We start from the raw sequence: 25016 nt of genomic DNA, 5'->3' as shown, positions 1-25016 counted from the left end.
CAGAGAGAGGAGTATTAGGTATGAATGTAGAACACAACGTACTTTTTTTTTTTTTTACAAATATTGTTATTGTTTTATTGCTTTTTTATTCTTTCATATTTTTTCCTTTTTAATCTGATTTTTATTATTCAGTGTGATACTTGGGGGCATATATTTAGAAGAATTGCATGTGTTTATCCTATATTGGATTATGTGCTATTTAGGGGAGGAGGGAGGAAGAAGAAGGGAGAAAAATTTGGAACACATGGTTTTGCAAGGGTGAATGCTCATGTATTTTGAAAAAAATAAAACTTCTATTATTATATAAAACTTTTATTATTATAAAAAAGAGAAAAATGTGATCTGGAATATAGATATTTTCCATGATTTTATTTAGTCTAGACAACCAAAAATGAATTAAAATGTGATTTATGGTATTTGCAGATTTCTGAGGCTTACATGCTCATACTGAAAATTTACTAGTAAATTATCAACAGTTTGCTTGAGCTATGTTTAATAAACAATTAATGGAAATAGGATAGATCTGAAGTCTCCCCAAAATAATGAAACACATTAAGAGAATTCTTAAGAGATTTCAATATTCACGTAATCTTAGGGTATATGTGTCCCAATCACCTCATTTATTTCTTCCCAATAATCTAATGCTATCTTGTAACTATTTGTACATTTTTACACAGAAATATTCAGTGAAATTCAGATCTTCCATATGCTTGGTTCATATAGCCTCAGTGTACCCCTATATTTTATCCCCTCCACTCTTATCTTCCCAGTAAACTCTTTACCATAACTAATACCAATATAAAGAAATGCACTTCTAAACACACATAGAATCACATAAATATACAAATACACAAACAAATCTATGGGCATAGCCACCTTATATTGTTATTTGTTCAATTAGATTGCTTATTTAGACCTAAAATGCACCTCCATTCATTTATGATGAGCAAGTGCTAAAATTCTTTTTGGACGTACATTATCAGAGGGCTTGAAAAGGTTTGAGATGGGAGTTCCCTCCTGAGCCTAGCATCTCCCCAAAATCCAACCTTCTTATAAATGCTGAAGCTTATAGAAAAATCATAATTATAGCATTTATAATGAAGTTCAGGAGGGCTGAGAAGCAAGGTTTTATAACTTTTAGTAGGAACACAGAGGTTAAAGTTCTTCCTCCAATATATAGAGATCATGTGGCTTCCTATTTTCTTATTGGTATAAAGAAGAAATTTTGACTTGATGATCTTGAAGTTCCCAGCTTCAAAATGTTGATACTATGAACATGAACACCACATGTGTTGTCTTCTTCAATGCTTATAATTGCATCCTACTCTATATGGCATGGTTTATAGGCTTATCACAATTTGAAATGTTCTTTGGTTGGTGCAAAGGTAGACGTATATATAAAAACCACACCCCTACATATTTAATGCTTTGTGTTTATTTTTGTTTTTTTTATTTGGTTGTTTTAGTGGATAATACAGTGTTCTGTACTGTTTATCTCTGAAGAAGACAAACTCACTTTGCTTGGTTCAGAGAGCAATCTCTATTTATATTATAAACAATGACTCTAAAGAGTCAAAAAAAAAAAACATTTTATTAGCAATCAGGTAAATCAAGGATTACCCAAGGATACTTTGAAATGAGAAAAAATTGGCATCACACAACAGTAACAGAAATGTATATTTTTTGTTATGTCTCATAAAAATGCAGGGAGGGAGAGAGGAGAGAGAGAGCAAGGGAGGGAGGCAGGGAGGGAGGCAGGCAGGGAGGGAGGCAGGGAAGGAGGGAGGGAGGCAGGGAGGGAGGAAGGCAGGGAGGGAGGAAGGCAGGGAGGGAGGCAGGGAGGGAGGGAGGCAGGGAGGGAGGGAGGCAGGGAGAGGGAAGGAGGGGAAGGAGAGAGGGGGATAGAGAAAGAAACACTTGTAAAATTTAACAAATTTTTTTTTCCTGAGCAGTATCATCTCTGACTTTCTGTCTTCTGCTTCTTGTTCTAATTATGAGTACACTCCTAGAGAGAGAAAGAGAAAGACATAGAAAAAGCACACATACACACACACAACACACATACACACACACACACAACACACACACACACACACATACACATTGAGAGGCAAAATAAAATACATAGTGAGAGATAAAGACAGAGACAGAGATACAGAGAAAGAAACAAAGAAACAGAGACTGATACAGAGGCAGAGATATGAAGACAGAGACAGAGAGATATAGAGATAGAGACAGAGACAGAAGCCTGATACTGACAGAAGCAGAGATAGAAAGATAGAGACAGAGAGAGAGAGACAGAGAGAGAAATGAATTCTAGAGGACTTTAACATTCAATTATTCCTTCTGATTCCTCATATCCCTATCTGACTCTGGAATAATGATCAAGCCTGACAAATCCAGTCTTCCAGCTCCTAGGAAGACCTGGATATAAAATCACTGAGATAAAGTTGCATGTATTTCTCCCTGAATATCAAAGTTATCCTCAAGTCTGCCCAGCCAGGTAGATGCAAATCTTTTATCTCAAAAAACAATTGACTTAGGACTTTCATATACTGGTTTCTAGGTTGGTCACTCATCTAAGTTCCTCTAATGTTCTTCCATAACTTCCTCATGGCATCTTTTACATCCTTGTTTCTCAGAGTATATATCAAAGGGTTGAGTAAGGGAGTACCAATTGTATAAAATACAGACACTAGCTTGTCTATAGGGAAAGTGGTTGGAGGCCGAGTGTATATGAATATACAGGGTACAAAGAAAATAATGACAACAATGATGTGGGAGGTACAGGTAGACAAGGCTTTGCGCTTTCCTTCTGAGCTCTGATTTCTCAGAGAGTATAGAATAACAATATAGGAGATCATCAGCAACGTAAAGCTTACCATACATATAACTCCACTATTGGAGATGATAAGGATATTTACTACAAATGTGTCTGTACAGGCCAGTCTCAGTAAGGGTTGTAAGTCACAGAAATAATGGTCAATCAAATTGGGACCACAAAAGGGCAAACTTAAAGCAAGAAAGATTTGGGCTGTGGAGTGGATACATGAGCCCGCCCAAGCCGAGAACACCAATATGACACAGACTCTACGACTTATGATATTTGAATAATGCAGAGGTTTGCAGATGGCCACATAGCGGTCATATGCCATGAGGACAAGAAGGAAAATCTCCATGCAGCCAAAAAAATGGGCTGCAAATACCTGGGTCATGCAATCATTGAAGGAGATGGTCTGATTCTTGGAGACACTGTCTACAATAAGCCTGGGGGCAGTGGTAGTAGAGAAGCAGGCATCTGCAAGGGACAAGTAAGATAGGAAGTAATACATAGGGGATCCAAGTGTGGTGGGGCTGCTCTTGATGGTCACAACAATGAGAAGATTTCCCAAAATAGTTAAGAGATAGAAAACAGAGAAAACAACAAATACAACTTTTCGCTTTTGGGGGTCCTGTGTCAGCCCAAGCAGGACAAATTCAGTCACATTGTTCTGTATTTTCATCATTTTTGTGGATATAAGTGGGATCCAAGTGAAGATTACCTAAAAAGAAAAGTTCAAAGAAAAGCATCATGAAAACAAACTCAAACTTTAAGAGATTATTAATTGTAAGATGAGAAAAATATAATTATATACATAACTGTAGCAAAGAGAGTAATGATCTTGAGCTAAGGAAGACATATGTTCAAGTATTCTATGTTGAACCATGAGACAAACATTAAAGTTCCTGATTCACTAAAAAAAAAATAAAAAAAAAATCTCTAATTGCTATGGTACTGGATAAAGAGCACTATATTTGAAATCAAATGTAATAAGTTCATGAACTACCTAAGTCATTTACTACTTTTGTAAGATTAGACTGATTAATTTACTTTTTCTGTGCCTTAGTTCATTCGCATGCAAAGTGAGAGGATTATAATCAATAACTTCTTTGATTCCTTCTTTTAATTTCTGTGCATCATAAACTACTTTATTCTTCCTGATCTGTATCTTGCCATTGGACCCAGATGACTTTAGTGGAGAGAATGTTACTTTGTACAGCCCTAAATCCAATTCACTCACAAAATATAGCATTATTTTCCTGATGTCACATTGCTTTTCTAGAATGAAGAACAAACAATACATTTCTAAATGTATAATACTATGCTTTTATGAACTTATACACAAATTGTTAATATGTATTTTAATTAATCTCCATATTGGTAGTTGATTATACTGTTCAAAATTCATATAGTTAACAAAAGCAAAATGTTCAAGACAAAATAGGAAGCTATTCCTGACCTCATAGAGTTTATGTTATTGATAGGGAAATGTAACACACTCACAATTAAGCAAAAATATATTCATAAGATAATACAAAATATTTTAAGAGGTAAAAACAAAAATAACAGATTTTTAATAGAAGATATATAAGAATTGATTATGGCAGAGTGAGAATCAACTGTGGATATTCATGGGTATTGGAGAACATGTAAAGTCACACAATAGGAAATTATTCCTTGATTTTAATATTATGTTAATATATTAATCTATAATCTTCAACAGCTTAGCTGTATTATGTTCAAAAGGAAAACAACCATAGTCTATCATATTCTACAATATACATTACATATATTTTGTACACAAAATTGTAAATTTGTTCTAGCCATCAAGATCATTGTATGTTTATATGAATTTATAATGTTAACATATCACACATGTCTGCATGAACATGCATGTACACAAAGTCCCTTATTTCTTCTAATTATGACATGCCAGAGGCAGAATATAGAAATGGGCATCCCACTGAGCTGATTTATCTGATTTATCTTATTTGTACTAAAAGGACAAACTGACAAAAAGTTAAGTTACTTATCTAAGACATAGATATAGTAAGTTTCCAAAACAAGATTTGAACTCAGATTTTTCTAATTTCAAATCCAGTGCTCCATCTATTATTTTACTTAGCTGCCTGAAAATGTTCAGAATTATTTAATGTTTAGAACTACCAGTCAAAGGATGACTGCATGTGTTTTCTGTCTATGTGCATGCTAACAATGATACATATTTGTCATCAAAATGGATTTTAACCACCTTCTCCTTATATACTGCTACATATGTCTTTATATTTTAATATTGTGAAAGGTGAGGAATGGAGTGGCTTAGTCATTATAGGTTCAAATCTCCATCAGCAAGATGTTTACTTAGTTCTTAATGATGATAAACTATAGCTGTATAATCAGAAGCAAATTACTTAATCTCTCAATACTCCCCAAAACTCTAAATTGATTCATCCACAGCCAAAAGTTTAAGATGCTTCTACAATGGAAGTACTAAAGTTTCTTAAACTGTGGTTCAAAACTCCATAAGGGGCCTCATAACTGAACACAACAGTTGTGAAATTATGATTTTTAATGAGTAAATATTTGATTTGTATAGCTATTTTATATCCCTATATATAACTAGTATTATGTAAACATTTTTTGGAGAAAAACTGATTGCAAGTGGAAACAGTTTAGAAGCCACATTCTATACAGAAATCACAAGTCTGCATATACAAATAAAAGTAAATTGGCATTTACAACATACATTCTGCACTTCACTTCCCTGACTACCGCTTCCCCCCAGAAAAATTTCACTCTGAATGATGATTACAGCTCTGGGCTCATAATTTAGCTCTGCCCTTTACTACCTATTTGACCTTGTTACTTGATCTCTGCATGATTGAGTTTCCTCAAGGGAAAATAACTGTTAAGCAAATAGACTTCAAAGACACCACCCCACTTTTCAAATCTATAATCCTAATTAATAATATTGTCACTTAAAAATTGTCATCAATTATTGATTATTTCATTTTTATTTCTTTAAAGTATGAATTTAACCTTTTCTAGACAATTTAAAAAAGATTGAGTGAAAAGTTTCTTAGGGGTTAATATTACAGTGATATATTTTGAATTAAAAAAAAGTAAAATAGAAAAAAGGAGAGAGGGAGACAGAGACAGGGAAACAGAGAGAGAGAGAGAGAGAGAGAGAGAGAGAGAGAGAGAGAGAGAGAGAGGAGAGACAGAGGGAGAGAGAGAGAGAGAGAGAGAGAGAGAGAGAGAGAGAGAGAGAGAGAGAGAGAGAGAGAGAGAAACAGAATAGAAAGAAATAAGAGAGAGAGAGGGAGACAAATATGTGTTCTAAATATAAGAAAGTGGCAAAAGAGGAGAAACAATTGTAGGGGAAATAAGTGTGAAATAAGTGAGGGAGAAATGATAACAGATATAGTTTGCAAATGAAAATATTTTTTAATTTCAAATTGAAGCTTAAGTATTTTTGACACAAAGGATAAAGATCAAACAGCTACTTAAGTCCTAGATCCTTACTACTTTTTTTGAGCAAGTTAGAGCTACTATAAGGTACTTAAGAAGAGGGGTGGATATAAAAGGAGCTAAGAAAATAAGAAAACTATGGACCTTGAAATGGATAGTTTGCCTATTCATTTTTTACTACCTCCAACCCACTAGCCATTGTCTTCTCAAACAATTGATCAGCTACTTATAATTTCTTCTTCAGTCCAAGAAATATTAAAGTATATTCCATTTAGAGAATTGTCTCTATTTTTTGTCTGTATTTTTGTCTGTAATTTTGTCATCATGACTACAATCTCAAATTGGGACTAATTAAGGGACATGACTTTTTGGAGTGACTTACTTCTGTGATCGAGTGTGGATTCCTCAGTTTCTCTAAACCTCATTTTCCCCATTTGGAAAGCAGAAAATCTCACCAGATGATATCAAGCATCCTTTCCAGTAATAAGTTTGTGATCCTGTAAATTCAGCTAGGGAACTATCCATAGCTGTTGCAATAATCTTCCTCTTTCATCATCTTTTAGTATCTACACATCATTTTACTTTTTTCTCTTTCTTCTCACCCATTTTCAGGGTATTTCCTCTTTCTATCTCCTTTCATTTATACACGCAAACATACACACATATTCACACACATGGAGGAGGGAGACACACATAAAGAAAAAGAAGACAGATATAGAAATACATGCATACATACATACATATATACTTTTTGATCATCATCCTTCCTCTCAACAAAATATAGCTTTGTATATTATTTTTGTATATTATATTTATTAATTAAAATATGACATTCCTTGTTCTCCATTTTAAGGGAAAATGAATCGAAGTATACTAGTTCTCAAAAATAAATAAATATGAAAGATGGAAATGCGTCTTCTTCTCTATGTCTTTTACTTTATTTAATTTTCTGAGCATCTGTGATATTCTATAGATAAAATCTTCCTTTCTAGAGTTAGTCTTAGAAACATCAAATGTTTATTGAAAACCTATTAAATAGAAAGAATTATTAAAATAGAAATGTCTGTAAAATAGTTTTTAGTGTATAAGAGAGGTAGGGACTGTCTTTGCCAAAAAAAAAAAAAAAAAAAAAAAAAAAAAAAACCTCTGCCTTTGTCAGTAAAGTGCTCTTAAAGATCAAATTGGAGATATAGAGAAAATAATATGAATCCGGGAGAGATCTCAAGGATTTTTGAATCTGTTAATTGGTTTGAGAAGTTAGTCAAGTTACTTAATCTAGTTGTGCCTCAATTCTCCCAATATATATGTAGGATAAGAATAATGATACCTTTGCTAACAACAAAAAATACAATGCAAATATATATATATATATATATATATATACATATGTATATATATGTATGTGTGTATATATGTATATATATACACACATGCATACATAAACATATGCATATATACATGTATGTGTATAAATATAAAATAGATATAAATAAATGTATATATACATTTGTGTATAAATGTATAATATATATTTATATGTTTAGGTTATATATATATATACATAAATACATAAAATAAACATGAATAAATACATAAAATTATATGTATATATATATGTTTAGGTTATATATATATATATACATATATATATATATATTTCTATCTTCTTTATTATAACCTGTGTATCTAAATTTTATATATCTGTATTTATGTCTGAATTCACATTTTATATATGTATATGAATTTACACATACAAATATATATATATATGCTTGTATATTTTACACACATATATGTGTGTGTATAGATTATATAAATATTTATATACACACAGAGGTTGTGATAAGTAAAAGAGATGGAAGTATATATACACAAAGACAAAGTGACAGGTAGAGAGGCAGGCAAATGCAGAGTAACAGAGACAGAGATTTTATCCTGATGTAGAAATTCATTAAATTTATCTGACAAGTCAGCAAACAATAGTCATTTAGAAAAATTAGTTTTAATTAATAATTTGTTCAAATCATTGTTTCTGCCATCTCTCTCCTTTCTCCTAATGCTTCAATGTTCTTCATTATCTATAAAATATAGATTTTGGTTTTGCATTTTAGACTTTATTTTCCTTCCCATTCTATCCCCCATTTCTCCCTCTATAGAGATAATTTCTTCAGGCAAGCATAGTTTCCCAGTGTTAATTTAACCTCTGAAATGTCATAATCAGAAAAGTAGGGAGTAAGTAGAATACAGTCCAAATACGGATTTCTAAATAGAGAAATACTGAATATCCTGGGGAAAAATTGATTACCTCTGATCAGAGTGAACAGGGAGAAAAAAAAAAAAAGCTATTTAAGAAGAATAATTTCTATGCTTCTATAAAAATATTTCAAGCTTCCTAAATCTCCTTAACTTCATATTAGGTACCCTCTGACTGAACACTGAAATGAAATGAGCTTGTCCCTAAGTTTTAGTTTGGAGGTTATAACTTTAAGCTCCTTCCTTTTTCCATAAACATCTCAAAAGTTTAAAACATGAAAAGAAAAGGCAGCAAAGAGAGAATAACCAATTCAGAATTCATAAAAAAAAAATAACAAATCTCTCTCTAGCTCCTTTAAGTTTTGAAGTACATCTAGGGAGCTGTAAAAATCATTTTGACAGTGAATACTGATAGACTAAATAAGTTAAATCTGACTAAATTTGTCAGTAGAGAAAATTTTCATTCCTATGTGAACTCTCCTTCATCATCATATTTTCATATAGATTTGACAATACTCATGATATGATTAAAGGCATTTGGCAATATAGATATAATTATTAGTAATAATATATATTATTAATAAATAATTATTATTATTATTAACAGAAGATGGCTTTAAATCCTCTTTTATTCGTCTATAAAAAGCAAGTATTTTATCCAACTGAACACTGAGCACAAGGGAATAATAACAAAATCACAACTTATCCAAAATTATTGTTATGCACATCCAATCCAGAAATATGATAAAAAGACAATAAGAAGAATGTAATGTAATAGAATATGACTACTCACACTTTTCTCTTAGTCCTGATTGCTAGGCAGTAGCAAAAAAAAAAAATCTGCCTAAACTTCTTCAGGGTCACAGATGGAATTCGGAACCAGATCTTTGGGTCCTATAAGTGTTTGCACAGACTCTGTTGGTAAAAAAGACAGATACATATTTATGCTTTCAGGTACAGAATTGATACTACTTAGGGAAGCAGAACAAGTAGAGAAAAAAATTCAAAACGTTAAAAACTCACACCTTCATGTTAGCAGAAAAACATCACTTCCAGTACATCCTCTTCCAGGTCTAAGCTGCTTAGTGGACACATCATTATTTTTTCAGTGGCTTCAGCACCTGCTTGTTTTAATAAACAGATCTAAAACAGCTCTCTTTAAATCTAGGATCACTGTCCAGTTATTATCCTAAGGCTACTCCCAGAAAAGATGTTTCAAAAGAGTCTTTCTAGGAAAGGAACTAAGACTATTTTCCTTTTCACATCTTAAAAGTTCTCCAAGAACCAAATGTTTTTTTCTAGGGAGCAGCCCTTACTCCCCATCCCTCACTCTCCCCAGACTCCTTATCTACACATAGACCTAGAGCTAACTGTGTCTCTTCCAGTCAATCAAGCATTTATAGTAATTGCATCAAAGTCCGGGAACTTGGGGAATGAACTTTCAGCCTCCAAGGGACTAAGGGACATCACGTACAACAGGAAATAATTAACTCAGCTTTTTCAACTTTAATCTGTGCAAGAGTTAGCTTTACTTGGGTAAAGTCATAAAGGAAACAAATTGGGCCTTCAGTGACACTTCTGTCCCCTCTCGGGCAGTTAGCACCCACCTCATGAAGGCTATTATCTATGAGGTTATATACTGTATTCTGAAAGGCTTATTAGGTCCCTTTCAGCATAGTTTCTTCAGAACAGTTCAAATCAATAAATTTTAGTGCTATTATGAGACAGAAACTGAACTAAGTAATGGTTATGAAAAGTAAAAACAAAAACAATATATCCTGCTCTCAAAACCTTAATGGGAGAGAAATATATATATATATATATATATACATATATATATATATATGTTTCCTTTATAAAAATTAGTTTTAAAATGTTTGTTTGAAGAAAGTGGTGGTAATTGTGCTCTCCACTATTCTCCCCTTATAGATTTTAAAGGAAAATATAAGGAATTTGACCCTGAACAATAAAGGCAAATGGCAACATTACTTCTTCCATAAGGAATGAAATTTTAAATTTGCCTAATTTTTCACCTTGATTAATTTTAACTATATTCCAAATATAATGGTTATCGGGTAGTTCAAACTACAATGTGAGTGATGAAGATTCTCAATCTTACTGAAATAGCACTTTCTCCCTCTTGAAATAAGGTTACCATGCATTTATAAGTTGCTGTTGAATGAAGAGACAATTATGATAAAATGAAATCAGAACTGAATTTAGAGTCAGGACATAGTTTCAAATCCAGGCTGTAACTTTTTTCATGAGCTTGGAGAAGAGTTTATTCCCCCACATTCTGAGTCCCTTTTTTCAAATAGTTGAAAGGACTATTTAATTTTTTTAATTAATTTTGTAATTATAACTTTTTTTTTGACAGTACATATGCATGGGTAATTTTTTACAACATTATCCCTTGCACTCCCTTCTGTTCCGAATTGTCCCCTCCTTCCCTCCACCCCCTCCCCTAGATGGCAGGCATTCCCATACATATTAAATATCTTATAGTATATCCTAGGTACAATATATATGTGTAGAACTGAATATTTTGTTGCACAGGAAGAATTGGATTCAGAAGGTAAAAAAAAAAAATAACCTGAGAGGAAAAATAAAAATGCAAACAGTTTACACTCATTTCCCAGTGTTCCTTCTCTGGGTGTATCTGATTCTGAGGACTATTTAATTTTTAAGGCAGTCATAGACTTTAAGTTCATTATTCTTTTGCAAGATACATAGTGGCTAGAGGACTGACATTGAAGCCAACAAAACCTGATTTCAAGGTCCTCTTCTAACACATCATATATCTGTTCATGGGTAAAGCAATAAACTTTCACCATCCCTTGTCAGCTCTCTAAGGCTGGATTGCAGATTTCCATTTGCATAGTGGGAAACAAATATTTATTGATTAATCATTAATCTCTGTGCAGTATGAGTATAAATAATTCTATATCTCTTAGCATAAACACAAACACACAATACACATTCAGATTACTTTTTCAGCATATTTCTAAATTTGCCTGAATGTGTAGGAGGGATTATTTTATATTTAGGTGGCATTAAAATTAGAGAAGACAACTAAATATGTGAAGTCCCATCTCGTCAAAGGACATCCTTACTAAGAGCTCCACTATGAGTCTCTATCCTTGGAGGTCAGAAATTTTTCACTTCCTCAAACCAAACCCTATTTTCCATCTCACATCTGATTTTGGATGTCTTTTCTCAGTAAAATTCTGATTCCTCTCCCCATCCTCCAATTTTTACTCTGCTAGAAGTAACCCAGGGTTCCACTCCACTCTTACCCTTATACTCACTACTAATAATTACCCATTTGTGCTTATGGACATTGTCAAATCTTCCCATGTTTCTTAATGGCTGGCTATCTTTGCTCCTTAGTTGCAGTTCAGATCCTAATCACAATACAGGCTTTATATACTATGAAATTGAACCCTCATTCTTTTGTTCAGTCTCCCACTTAGAATGTGAACTTCTTGAAAGCAGGGAATTTCTCATATTACTAATTACAGAGTTTTGTATTACTGTTTACTATCTACAATCCTTAGTAGTGTGGGTGGCACATAGCACTTTTTAAAATTAGATTCTTTCTTATTCTGTTCCCAAATTAGCCAATAACAGGAAAAATAGACCCCAGACTTTGTTTTAAGAATGGAAAGACTGCTACAGAGCAGGTAGCAAAGTTTATTTAAAACATATTTCAATATTTTTCTGATTATGTGTAACAAACACTTTTTAACATTTTTAAAAATAAATTTTGAGTTCAAAATTCTCACCCTCACCCATCATACTTAATTGAGAAAAAAATCAATTTGAGGTAGACTACATGTGTGCAGTCATGTAAAACATTTCCATCTTAGTCATGTTGAGGAAGAAAACAGTAAAGAAAAAAGGAAGGAAAGGAGGAAGGGAGGAAGGAAGGAAGGAAGGAAGGAAGGAAGGAAGGAAGGAAGGAAGGAAGGAAGGAAGGAAGGAAGGAAGGAAGGAAGGAAGGAGGGAGGGAGGGAGGGAGGGAAGGAAGGAAGGAAGGAAGGAAGTAAGGAAGGAAGGAAGGAAGGAAGGAAGGAAGGGAGGGAGGGAGGGATAGAGGAAGGGAGGAAGAAAGGAAGGAAGGAAGGAAGGAAGGAAGGAAGGAAGGAAGGAAGGAAGGAAGGAAGGAAGGAAGGAAGGAAGGGAGAGATAGAGGAAGGAAGGAAGGAAGGAAGGAAGGAAGGAAGGAAGGAAGGAAGGGAGAGATAGAGGAAGGAAGGGAGGAAAGAAAGAAGGAAGGGAGGAAGAAAGGCAGGAAGGAAGGAAGGAAGGAAGGAAGGAAGGAAGGAAGGAAGGAAGGAAGGAAGGAAGGAAGGAAGGAAGGAAGGAAAGAAGGGAAAGAGGGAAGGGAGAGAGGGAAGGGAGAGAGGGAAGAAAGGGAGAGATGGAGGAAGGAAGGGAGGAAGGAAAGAAGGAAGGAAGGAAGAAAGGAAAGAAGGAAGGAAGGAGGGAAGAAAGGGAGAGAGGGAAGAAAGGGAGAGAGGAAGAAAGGAAGGGAGGAAGAAAGGGAGGAAAGAAAGAAGAAAGGGAGGAAGGGAGGAAGGAAGGAAGAAAGGGAGGAAGGAAGGAAAGAAGGAAGGGAGGAAGGAAGGAAGGGAGGGAGGGAGATAGGCAGGGAGGGAGAAAAGGGGAGGGGAGGGAGAAGGAATTTAATTAAGGTCTTTTTTGGGTGGTCAGAGTTTAGCTTGTTAGAAGAGAGGAAGGGGGGTGGGTAAGGAGGGAGAGAGGAAAGGTCCACACACATTATAATTCAACTATACCAAGAATGGAAACAAACTAATTTGACCAATAATCATCAAACAAAAAGTAGACTCATTGAGCACATTTATACAACTCACTAACACTTCATTTTCATGGGAAGAACTTCCCTTACAATTAATTTACCTTCAGATTTATAGTTTCTTCTTTCCACAAAATTCACTGCCTCTTCCTTCACAGGGGCTTGTCTTTCTTTGAGAAGTAGAATCAGGAGCAGGGAACTGCTCTTGATATTATTGAGAAAAAGGAAAATCCCTTGGACTTTTAAGTATAGTGTTTTTACTAATTCGTGATTCTATTTTAGAGGTATTCAAATTCTCTCCAGATTGGCAAATTTACAGGAGTTATTGGAAGTCTGACTTTCTGAGTAAGTCAGAAAGGTTACTTGATCATACCTGATCCTTGGATTGTCCTCAGTGATCCAGAATTGTTTCTTCTTTCTTATTCTTAGTAATAGCTTACTCCAGATTAATAATCTCTTCTTATCAAGTCATTGCTAGTGCAAAAGTTTTGCTATTAATATTTTTTGTATATTCTTTGCTTCTATCTTTGACATCCTTAAGATCCTCTAGCAATGAAATATCTGCATCAAATTTTTTCAAAATTTCATTTTTCTTGGCACAGTCAAGAATTGCTTGTGGAATAATTGGATTTATCTTGCTTTCATTTTTCTCATTGTTAGTAAATTGAAATCATTTTAATATTTTTTTATTTTTCTATTATATTTCTATTCTATTTTCTATTCTATTTATATTTCTATTATATATTTATTGATTTTTTTAAAAAAGATAATGCACGACAATTTCTTCATGGCATTTTTACTTTAGTATTTGTAAAGGTATAGATCAAAGAGATTACCAAAGGAGTAAAAATAACATAACATATTTCCATATTTTGTCAAAGGATAAAATAAAGGATATTTGTGTATACAGAAATATACACAGGACAAATAACAGGACCAAAATTGTGACATTGGAGCTGTAGATAGAGAGAACTTCATAGCACCCTTCTGTGTTATCCATCCTCAGGGATTTCAGGATGATACCATAAGAAATGAATGAGAGAGAAAACATAGGATGCAAATGAACCTATTGTTGACCAACATCATGAGACAGCACATAGCGTTAGAACAGTTGTACAAAAAGTAAACAAGTCACACATAAAGTAAATAAAGTTATCAGAGCCACAGGAAGGCAGTGGTAAAATGAGAAAAAAATTGGATCATAGAATGAGGAGGGTCTGTCCAGGGTACTGCAACTAGAATAAGAAGAAAATGCTGGCTCATGATAATGCAGAGGTTTGCAGATGACCATGTATCAATCACTCGGCATAGCTATGAAGACATGGCACTGTCAAACACACGGCACTGCAAAAGTTTTGAACATGCAATCTTCAAAAGAATAATTTTCTTCTCATAGATGGAGATGAGTATGACTTTTGGGGCAATAAAAGAAGATAAACATGCATCCATGAGGGACATAAAATCTAGGAAAAAATATCTGGGAGAAGCAAGAGAGTAGTTCTGATGGTGATAGTCAAAAAATAGACAATTTTCCCATAAGAATGTCAAGGTGGAGGAATAAAAAAACCAAACAAACAGATAAATAAATAATATAATATAATATAATATAATATAATATCTATATGTATATATTATATTATATTGTATATAGTATATAATGAATAAATAAATATATATATTCTTGTGAAAACATATATATATATATATATATATATATATATATATATATATATATATATACACATAACATATTTTCTGAAACTCTGAATTTTGTGCGCTTCCCAGAAGGATTAATTCAGTCTCCTAACTTTGATTTTCCATAATGTGTCACTGAATCTCATGTTTTCAGGAACAAGAATAGTCTGCAATCGGAAGGCAAAAATACATTTTTTCCCAACATGAATTAGTATTCTATTTACTAACAAAGTGATTAAACTTTCAGATGCAAAAGTCCTTCAAAAATATTTCATTTTTCTTTTATGAAATTTACATACCCACAAATGGACACATAGTTTTGGTTAATATTGAGTATGATACCAAATCAATATCGATCATTATAAGCATATTCTAAATATGTAGCATTTATTCAAAGAGATGGCAATAATTTGAATGGCGTGTGTGTGTGTGTGTGTGTGTGTGTGTGTGTGTGTGTGTGTGAATAACAGTTGTCATTTGTGTTCTATCATCAGCACAAAGTAGATGACCTGAATGATAGACTTTTAGAGAAAATTTAAAAGAATTGCCTACATTTGTATGTGTGCCTTGATATGTATATGTATTGGAAAAATGTATACATGTATGAAACACACATATAGAAATATGTGTTTATTAGATTGCTCACATAAATATCAATGCATGTCCATATATAACATGAATTGAACATAGCCATACGGCTTGTCTTTAGCAGATTTGAGATTTGTAACCAGATTTCCTGATAACTGTCTATCTATATATGTTTCCTCACATCCCAGTTGATAGCTACATTCTAATTTCTAGAGCAATTACATTACACATATATGCGTGTATACTTGCATGCACAAATACATACATATATATAGGCATACACCCATATTTATATGTCTATATGTATATGCTATGAATATATGTATATTGACATTATCTTAGGTTTATTTCCTATGTAAGAAAAGTTATATAACATCATAACCACCCTCTCCCAGTGCTATCAAGTTTTAAAGTACAAAATGAAGTTCATTCATAAATGTAAAGGCTAAATTCAAGAAGTTGGGAGCCCATTTTGTTGTTGTTATTGTTGTTGTTGTTGTTGTTGTTGTTGTTGTTGTTGTCTGATGATCGCCTGTAATATATAAGCCTGGCAACAAATCAAAAGTTGGTTAATAAATGGTGCTGAAATCTTAATAGGAGCTTATTACTGATAACCCTCTAGTTCCTTATTTTATCACTTGTGGTGCTCCAAATGTGGGCACTACTCTTCCATTTTGCTTCTATTTCATTTTTCATTTACAAAATAGCTTAGTGTAATCAATAGACCATGCAACTTGGAGTTAGACTGAGTTTCCATCCTAATCCAGAAACATAACTGTTTGACTATGGACACCTCAAAAGCTTTCTTTCACACTTTTTTTTTCATTTACTTAAAAAAATTCTCAGGTTTGTTATGAAGATTGAATGAAATACTATGTTAATATTTTTGCAAAAATTAAGTTACATTGAAATGACTGATAAAGAAGATTTATGATGGTAATTGTAAAAGATATCTTATCAGGATCTTGACAGGATTTAAACTGTCTATTGAAAGAGAAACAGGAACAGCATTCATGGATTAAAAGTGCAAGAATAAATGGAATATTAACTATGAACAAATAGTCATCTTGGGTAAAGGCAATTAATGAGCAATATAAATATTTTGAAAGACTGAGGGACAATTGGGAGGTGAGGGAGCAGAAGGAAATTCTCAATGTAGAGGAAGACTTTTATCATTCCCCAAAGGAATTCCATTAGTTCTGCCATTCCTTCCCCACTATGGAATAGTTGCAGGGGCCACAAATACAAGAATTAGCAACAAGGAAAGTAGATACTGGGTCTTAACCAACAAATATTTAGTTGAGAGTCTCATGAATTTTCCATTTTTCTTTCCCAAAATGCATTCCCACAGATCTTTCAGAATCCAGGAAAGTGGCTTATACAAATTTTCTATATTATATGGACTATAAGATTTTCTGTTTTATGATACATCAATAACATGTTTTAGAACATTTATTTCTCTAATGTTTAAAATATATTGGGTCTGAAGAAGTTTCAATTTAGATGACATTCCCATGCTACTAGATGACATTTTAGTCACAAACATGCCATTTTTACCACATCAATTTCTAGCTACTTAGCAGAAAAGTTTTGTAAAGCTTTCTAAGAACATATTATGTCAATTATCCTTCTATAAGACTAATATGTTTAAAAATATAGAATAATAAAAACTGCTTTAAGGTGGTTGTTAAAAGATTCCTTCTTAGAAACTTTAAGATTAAATCCCTAAGAAATTGCTTCAATTTTCTAGATATGAAATTGGAATATGTAGTTTCATGTTTTCAAATTTTCATAAGGAAATGTGATAAATTTATCATGTGCTATGACAGCGATTCTATCTTTTCATCTAGTTTTTCCCAAGCTGTGCTTCTGAAATAATTAGTTAGAATAAAAAGAGTATCTGTCCATCAATTAAAGATTTGATAACTTTTTATCCATTTTCTAGGTTTCCATGGCTTGCCCAATGTGAAAATTGTCTACACAGACAAACTAAATTTTTCAGCAAACTTAAAGTCTCTGATCAATTGATCCTGGCCTGTTTTGAAGCTATTCCTTGACTGAAGTGTGATGTAATCATTTTTTTTTTTGGATAAATATTTTTTTCTCTTTTCTTTGGGAGTTGGAGATTATTCCACAAATGTGATTGTACTTGATATAATTCAAATATTTCTGTAGACAACATTGAAACATACAGAATTTCTTTATTCTTATGTTTTCTTTATTGTAATATTCATTTCCAAGTACATAAAAATGTGGCATAAAAATATTTTTGATTGAAAATAATTTACTACAGCACAATTGCCTCAGGGCAACTTTTACCTTCATGTTTCTAAAGGTATAGATGAAGGGGTTTAAAAAAGGTGGCAGAATAGTGTAAAATATTTCTACCATCTTATCAAAGGAGAAAATGATGGAAGTTCTTGCATACTCAAATATACATGGAATGAATAACATAACCACAACAGTGATATGGGAGCTACAGGTAGAGAGAGCTTTCTGTTGTCCTTCTTTGCTATATGTCCACAGGGTATACAGGATGATCCCATAAGAAACAAGTTTGAGGGAAAAAATTAAAAAACAAACAAACAAACGAACAAAAAACACTATTGGCTATCACCATAAATTCCAGATCATGTGTACCCAGCAAAGGATGCAAATCACACATAAAATTATTGCTTATATTAGGGCCACAGAATGATAATAGTAAAATAAAGAATATTTGAATGATAGAATGCAGGAATTCTTCTAACTAAGCAACCCCTATGAGTAATAAACATACATGCCTATTCATGATGGTCACATACTATATAAGGGTTTGCAGATGGCAAACATGGTATGACATACCGGTCATAGGCCATGGCTGTGAGGACAATCATTTCAGCAGCACCCAAAAAATGTTCTGTAAAAAATCTGAGTCATGCAGCCTTCAAAGGATATGGGATTCTTAACATAGAAACAATCTACTATGACCTTTGGTATGATAACTGATGAGAAAGTTGCATTCAAGAGAGAAAGAAGTACATGGGGGAAACAAAAAGCGAGGGACTGCTAGTAATGGTTACCACAATAAACAGGTTTTCCCCCAAGGGTTGCAAGATAGAGCAATGAAAACACAATGAATATGGTTTTCTGAACACCCAGATTTTGAGTAAGTCCCAGGAGAATGAACTCAGTCACTTGGCTTTGATTTTCCATGATTTAGACATGGAGATTGGTGTCTTCTTGAACATGCATGATCTGTAACCAAGAGATAAAAAAAGATCTTTTTAGTGTAGATTGTAATAACAGGAAAACAAATTGATATGTAAATCCTTTATTATCTGAGATCTTTTCTAAATGGTTCCTTTGGGATTGGTGCCATATACATGCTTGTAGAATAAATGTTTACAAATTAGTTTAGTGGATGTGACAAAAAGAGAATAATATATTGCCAGAGGAAAAGCAATTATTCAAATTATAGCAAACTATTCAAGAAATGTATAGAACATCTCTAGTTTCAGGTCTTTAGTTGGGTAGGAACCAGATTTTTATTTACCAAAGATAGAAAAATTTATCTGCAGAAGAGGTTTTAAAAGGTAATAAAAATTCTGAAATCCAAAAATATACACATTTGCATATTTATTTTTATGATAAATGGATATTGATGCATATTTTTTTAAATTCCCTAAAATTATATCATTACAGAATGATTCAAGAGAATATTTGTAAGTTTATTTTGCTTCTCATAAAGACATTTCAAGGAGACTATTGAGACTTGGAGAAGAAACACAAGAGGGTTGCCCAAAACAGAACCTCAAGAATAGTTCTTAAGAAAATTAGTTGAAAGAACTAAGAAAATTTTTATTGGGACATACAAGAACTAGAATCCTATTGTGATTTTAAGGATCTGAATATTCTTAATTATGAAAGAGATTCAATTATTTTGCTTAGACTTGTAGAAAAATAAAAAAAAAATAAAAACCTAGGAACAAAAGGTGAAAGTTTCAGTGAAAGGTTCCTATTTGATTTAATAAATTCCTTAAAATAAAGCTATTCAAAATTGGAATGTAATTTACTGATACAATTACATTGCCTTAGAGAATTATAAAGAAAGATGATCTTTCTGAGGGAATGTTGGAGTCAGGATTCCCATTATTTATGAATTGCACAAGGAGGTCTTATTGTACCATTAAATTCTGATTGCTATAGTAAATACTTTCTTTTCAAAAAATGAAACAAAATAAGGAACTAAATAGATAGTTAAAATAATTATTCATTTATTCCAGAGAATCAATTTATTTATTGCTTAATTAAACCATACAATTGTTGAGGGAAAAGGGAGTAGAAACAAGACATTTAAAAAAGAAATGTTGATCCAAATAAAGAAGGAGTTTTGGTTTTATTCACAAAAAAATGAACAAAATTATCTCATAAATAACAAGATAGAAAAAAAATAATGAATATTATTTTCTGAGTCTCTGGATCATGAGGAAGTTCCAAGAAAATAAAAATGGTCTCATGGCTTTGATTTTCTATTGCACTGACTTTGAGAAGGAAAAAGGAGGCATATTAAATGAATCTGTGAATGATACAGAAGTAGGAAGGATAACATAATAGATGAGAGTATTCAGGTCTAAGAGTTTCCAACAGATTAAAAACAGGGCTGAATTTAGGTCAGAGAATCAAAAAACTTGAGTTAGAAGGGATTTCAGTGGATCATCAATAACCTATACAAGAGAGAGAGATCCATAATATAGCCCACCCCAAAACAATTTAATCTTTTTAAAGTAATTTATTCTATGTGAGATTAACAAAACATACAAAAAATTAATGAAGAAATCCAGCCCAAGTTCTGATTGAAGTAATTAAGAATTGATCTGGATCTCACTTTCCTAATCTATAAAAAAGAGCAATGCTTTCTTGTTTGTCTATTGAAAAAGGAAATAATCATATCTCAGATTTTAGACATTGATTCTACTTGTATAATTTCCAAAAAAATAAAAAGTGAGCTGATTTTAAAAAGTGTAATCATGGACTCATTTATTACCCAAGCAAAAATTGTTCTGTAAGAGAGAAAATTAAGAAGCAAATAAATAAACAAACAAATATACACATATATATAGACTTCTGTCACTAACCAACTGTGTAATTGTATACGTCTCTTTCTTTTTCAATGAATTATTATCCCCAAATGTGTAATGACTTGGTTTATCTTAATGATCAATATTGTTTCTCATACTTTCTCAAAGAGCACCGTGATATCTGGGATGTGAAGCCATGACATGTAAGAGAAGAGAATTACAGGAATCTGGACTATACAAATTCATCTGCCTCATTTTCTCCTCCAGAGTCTTCTGAGGGCAGTGGCAAGATATAGATTAGGAGAAATAGCTATGACCCTAGTTGCAAGAGGAAATAGCTTTTCAAGCTAAGATCTTCAACAGATATCTGTTTGACTGAGGCTGCACCCGTTCAGTGATAAAAGGTAGATAACAAGTGAGGGAAATAATCTCCTTTTTCACCTAGTCAAAAAAATATAAATAAATTAATAAATCTGGGAGAGGAAGTCCTTCATAAAGTCATTTCTGACATCTGCTTTCTACTGGGTGGCCAAGCCAAGATGGGTAGCCAAGAGGTAAGGATTTTGGTAATGAACACGGATCTTCTGACCAGGTGTTCATTCGGGAACCAACAAGTCAGGGCATCAGTCAGGGCATTATGTGAGTAGGTATAATAAAGGCTTTTAAGATTACACGTGGCTGTTCTTGAGTGCGCTACCGGTTATTAAGCTATAGATTCAAGAGATCGTGGCCAGAGACCTTTGAAGGCCTCAGAGGAGGCCAGCCGGGTAGAGTTGACACTGCAAAGGTCAGTGGTCAAAGGTACTCTGTGGGGCCTAGGGCAGACTAGTAATGGTAACTGCAAGGAGTGCATGTTACAAATGGCCACATTCAGTTTGAAGAAGCATACTAAGTGATACTTCACCTCATGGATATTTTTCTCTTTATCTCCATGGGAGGAGGTAGTCAGATAAAAACCCATCTTGCATCTACCTTTATATATGTGTACACACATATATAGTTGCATGTACACATATACATTTAGATAAATAGATGACTTCTCACATAATTAGACAAACACATGGAAAGTTAGCTCAATAATAGATAGCATAGATGGGTGATAGAATAAAATATTAAAATAGGAAGGATCATGAGTGTTTTTAGATTTTTAGATATTAATGTATCTTTTTGTAACTAGCCTCATATTTCTTAACATTAAAATGGAAAGGGAACAAAATAAAAAATTAGATATAATTTTTGAGAGAAGAGGGGAAGAAGAGAAACGCTAGAGTCCAGAGGAAGGAATTCATCCACTTATGACTTGTCAATTTACACCTGGAATTCTTTATATACTTCCATAAAATTTTATTTTAGGGAGTCATTTGGGTTAAATGACTTGCCAAATGTTACACAGCTAGTGTCTGAAGATGGATTTGACCTGAGATTCTCTTGACTTGGATGCCAATGCTCTATTCACTATGGTATCTAGTTGATTCCATTCATAATACTTTGACTAAACAAAAGGAGTGTTGGATTTTCTAGCCTAGCACATATTGCTTTGTTTCTAGTATCTCTAATTCCATTTTTGATATGGACAGGGGGCAAAAGGCTTAAAGGTTTCAAGAAAGGAGAGTAATAGTTGTTAACTTACCAAACTGAAGCACTGTATAAGATTTTGCCTCCTTCTCCATCAGAGGCTTATTCTAAAAAACTTGCAAGCTTTCTTAAGGCTGAGAATATTAATGGCTGGTAGAAGCTTTGGGAAAGATGACATTTCCATTTTGGCTTTTCCTTTAACTGTGGATCATGGAAGAGTTTCCAGAGTTGAAGTCATCCAAGAGAGAATATCCACAAAGCTGAGGAACAGGTTCTACAACTACCAGGGCTGTTAAATATAAAAGAAACATTGTTAGCCATCTCAACTGGGATTTTTTTACACCCAATATATCATACTATTATCAATTCCTTTTGTTTAGTGGGGGAATCTGTTGAGCATGACTGAGAATATGGCATTTGAATGAGATTTCTGAGATGGCATCCTCTCTGCTAATCAGTTTATCTAGATGCACTCCATGACTCTTTTCTGGGCAAATCTTGTTTGGAAAGAAAGAAAAAATAGTCTTCTTTTTCAAAAGTTCATAGAGAACATGAAATCATTTCACTTTTTCCATTACAAGAGTCTGCAGTTCCATCTCTCTATTCCAATGATTGGCTCTTTAATAAACACTTGGAATTGGATGAGTATCCAATTGTTCATGAAATTGGCAAATTCAAAGTCTTGGGAAATGGCTTCTCTTCCTCCAGGGACCTAAGGAATATCCCTTACCAGAGGATTGGCAACACAGAACAATCCCTTTTTTCTAGTTAGTACAAGAACAAATCTACCTAGCCAATTAGGCCCATGGTGGAAATTAGAATCAAGTAATCCATGCCTTAAATAATTCTTCCCTCCTTTCCACTGAAGATAGAAATATCTCTCTAAATGTGACTGTTTCTACATCAGAGTTCTGATGTAGAACATTACTAAGTTCTTCAAACTTGAGTCAATGGCAAGCCCTACTGGTCACCTAATTCTGACTGTGCAACCAAAAAAAAAAATCACTATGGTTCTTAACATAGATGCTCTCCACTAAGAATACCTGAAATCTTAACTTGAACCATTAGAACAATTACTTGTAGTTCTTTCCGCAAGTACCTGATGGTTTTAATTTCCAGTGCATAATGTCCAAAAGAGTAATATGCAATATTTGGTCAAAATCTTCATCAAAATGTAAGCAAATATAACTCCAGAATTTACTTTAATTGCTAGTTTAAGTAATTCCCCCCCAAATGCAGTTGCATTCATGTGGTCTGTTCTTGATAAAATTATGCTGGCTCTTTGGAATAACCACTTCCCTCTCTAGATGTTCATCAGATTTGATCTAAAATTTCTGAAGTAGTTGAAGCTAAGTTCTCTAGACGATATATTTTTTCAGACTATATTCACCTCTACTTTTTATTTGGACAATTTCAATATTTACCCTTTAATCAAATAATCAAATATCTTTAGAGGACTTAGTAAAATCAAATATCATATGTCCTTGTACATATATTTCAGCATATTGTTTACTTCTTCTATTCCATTGAGCAGCCACTTTTTAAATCTAATATCAAATTATTTTGATGATTACAATTTTGTCATATACTTTGAAAACAAGTACTTCTAAGTCCCTTTCCTTCCCACTTTACTTTTTATTGATCCTTTTTATATTGTTTTCCCCTAGATTAATTTTGTAATTATTTTTTCTTGTTCTATAAAGTAATTTTTGGCAGTTTGATTGGAACATACCAAAAAAATATTTTTAATTGTAGTAAATTTATTTATTTTAACACACATTAATTTATGCATCACGTGGGGAGAGAAAAATCAGAGCAAAAGAGAAAAATCAGAGCAAAAGGGAAAAACCATGGGAGAGATTAAAAAAACAAACAAACAAACAAACAAAAAAACCAGAAAACTGTGAACCTAGTATGTGTTGATTTATATTCAGTCTCCTTTTTCTGGATGCAGATGACATTTTATGTCCAAAGTCTATTGGGATTTTTTAGAAAGGTTAGCTACAATCAGTTTGGCTGCTACAGTACTAGAGAAACACAAATCTGCAAAGGACAATTAAGTCAGAAAAAAATGCAGGGGGACCCCAGGAGTTGGATTGCCCTGGTGGCCAATATATTGATCAGGTTTCCAAAAACAGTTGCAGTGTAGAAAACCAATATGAAAAACACTTATCTTCTGTTTTGTTGGATCTTGAATCATTCCAAGAAGTATGGATTCAATCATGTTGTTTTTCATTTATATATATTCAAAAAAATGGGAAAGATATACATGAGAACTAGTTATTGTATAAAAACTAGTTCACCAAGTGTCTGCCACAGAGTCATTGTATTTTCTTAAGTATTTCAATGCAGCTATTTTACTTGTACACTTCAAATTTTACATAGAATATTGCTAATAACATATTTCCCATTATCTATTGCTATCTGTTACCCATATCACTTGAGCATGTTTATGAAAGAGTAAGTTTCTTGGTCAATAAAAGGAAAGAATATTAAATTAATATTTGATGAAAAGTGGCATTCTCTTTGCTATTTTGCTATGTACCACTACAGTAAATTTTATGTTGTCTATTATTACAATATTTCATAGTTTTATTTGATAAAATTTCCCTTTCATCAAACATATATATAAGCACATGCATGTATACATTCATAACTTATACACACATCTCTTTAAATATGTATATATACACATCAATAATCATAATTTATACACATCTAACTTGCTACATTT

The 25016-nt window shown here is 32.9% G+C and overlaps 1 protein-coding gene and 1 pseudogene across 1 annotated transcript; both read right to left on the bottom strand.

Annotated features, from left to right (window-relative positions):
• Positions 1-1419: 1419 nt before the first annotated feature.
• On the bottom strand, positions 1420-9917 carry LOC141545664 (olfactory receptor 4C11-like). The gene is made up of 3 exons (XM_074272831.1): positions 9571-9917; positions 9339-9460; positions 1420-3542 (listed from the first exon to the last, which is right to left on the bottom strand). Exon 3 carries the CDS (start codon positions 3504-3506, stop codon positions 2580-2582), a length of 927 nt encoding a protein of 308 aa, XP_074128932.1. The 5' UTR covers positions 3507-3542; positions 9339-9460; positions 9571-9917; the 3' UTR covers positions 1420-2579.
• A 4758-nt stretch (positions 9918-14675) lies between these two features.
• LOC141547412 (olfactory receptor 4C15-like) lies at positions 14676-18842 on the bottom strand (annotated as a pseudogene).
• Positions 18843-25016: the final 6174 nt, after the last annotated feature.

This window comes from Sminthopsis crassicaudata, chromosome 6 (assembly GCF_048593235.1).
Source record: "Sminthopsis crassicaudata isolate SCR6 chromosome 6, ASM4859323v1, whole genome shotgun sequence".
NCBI lineage: Eukaryota > Metazoa > Chordata > Mammalia > Dasyuromorphia > Dasyuridae > Sminthopsis > Sminthopsis crassicaudata.
This window is presented reverse-complemented; position numbering and strand designations above follow the sequence as displayed.

What these genes read in the sequence shown, in the direction of transcription:
- LOC141545664 (XM_074272831.1), bottom strand. Translation starts at nt 3,506, where the DNA reads ATGATGAAAATACAGAACAATGTGACTGAATTTGTCCTGCTTGGGCTG.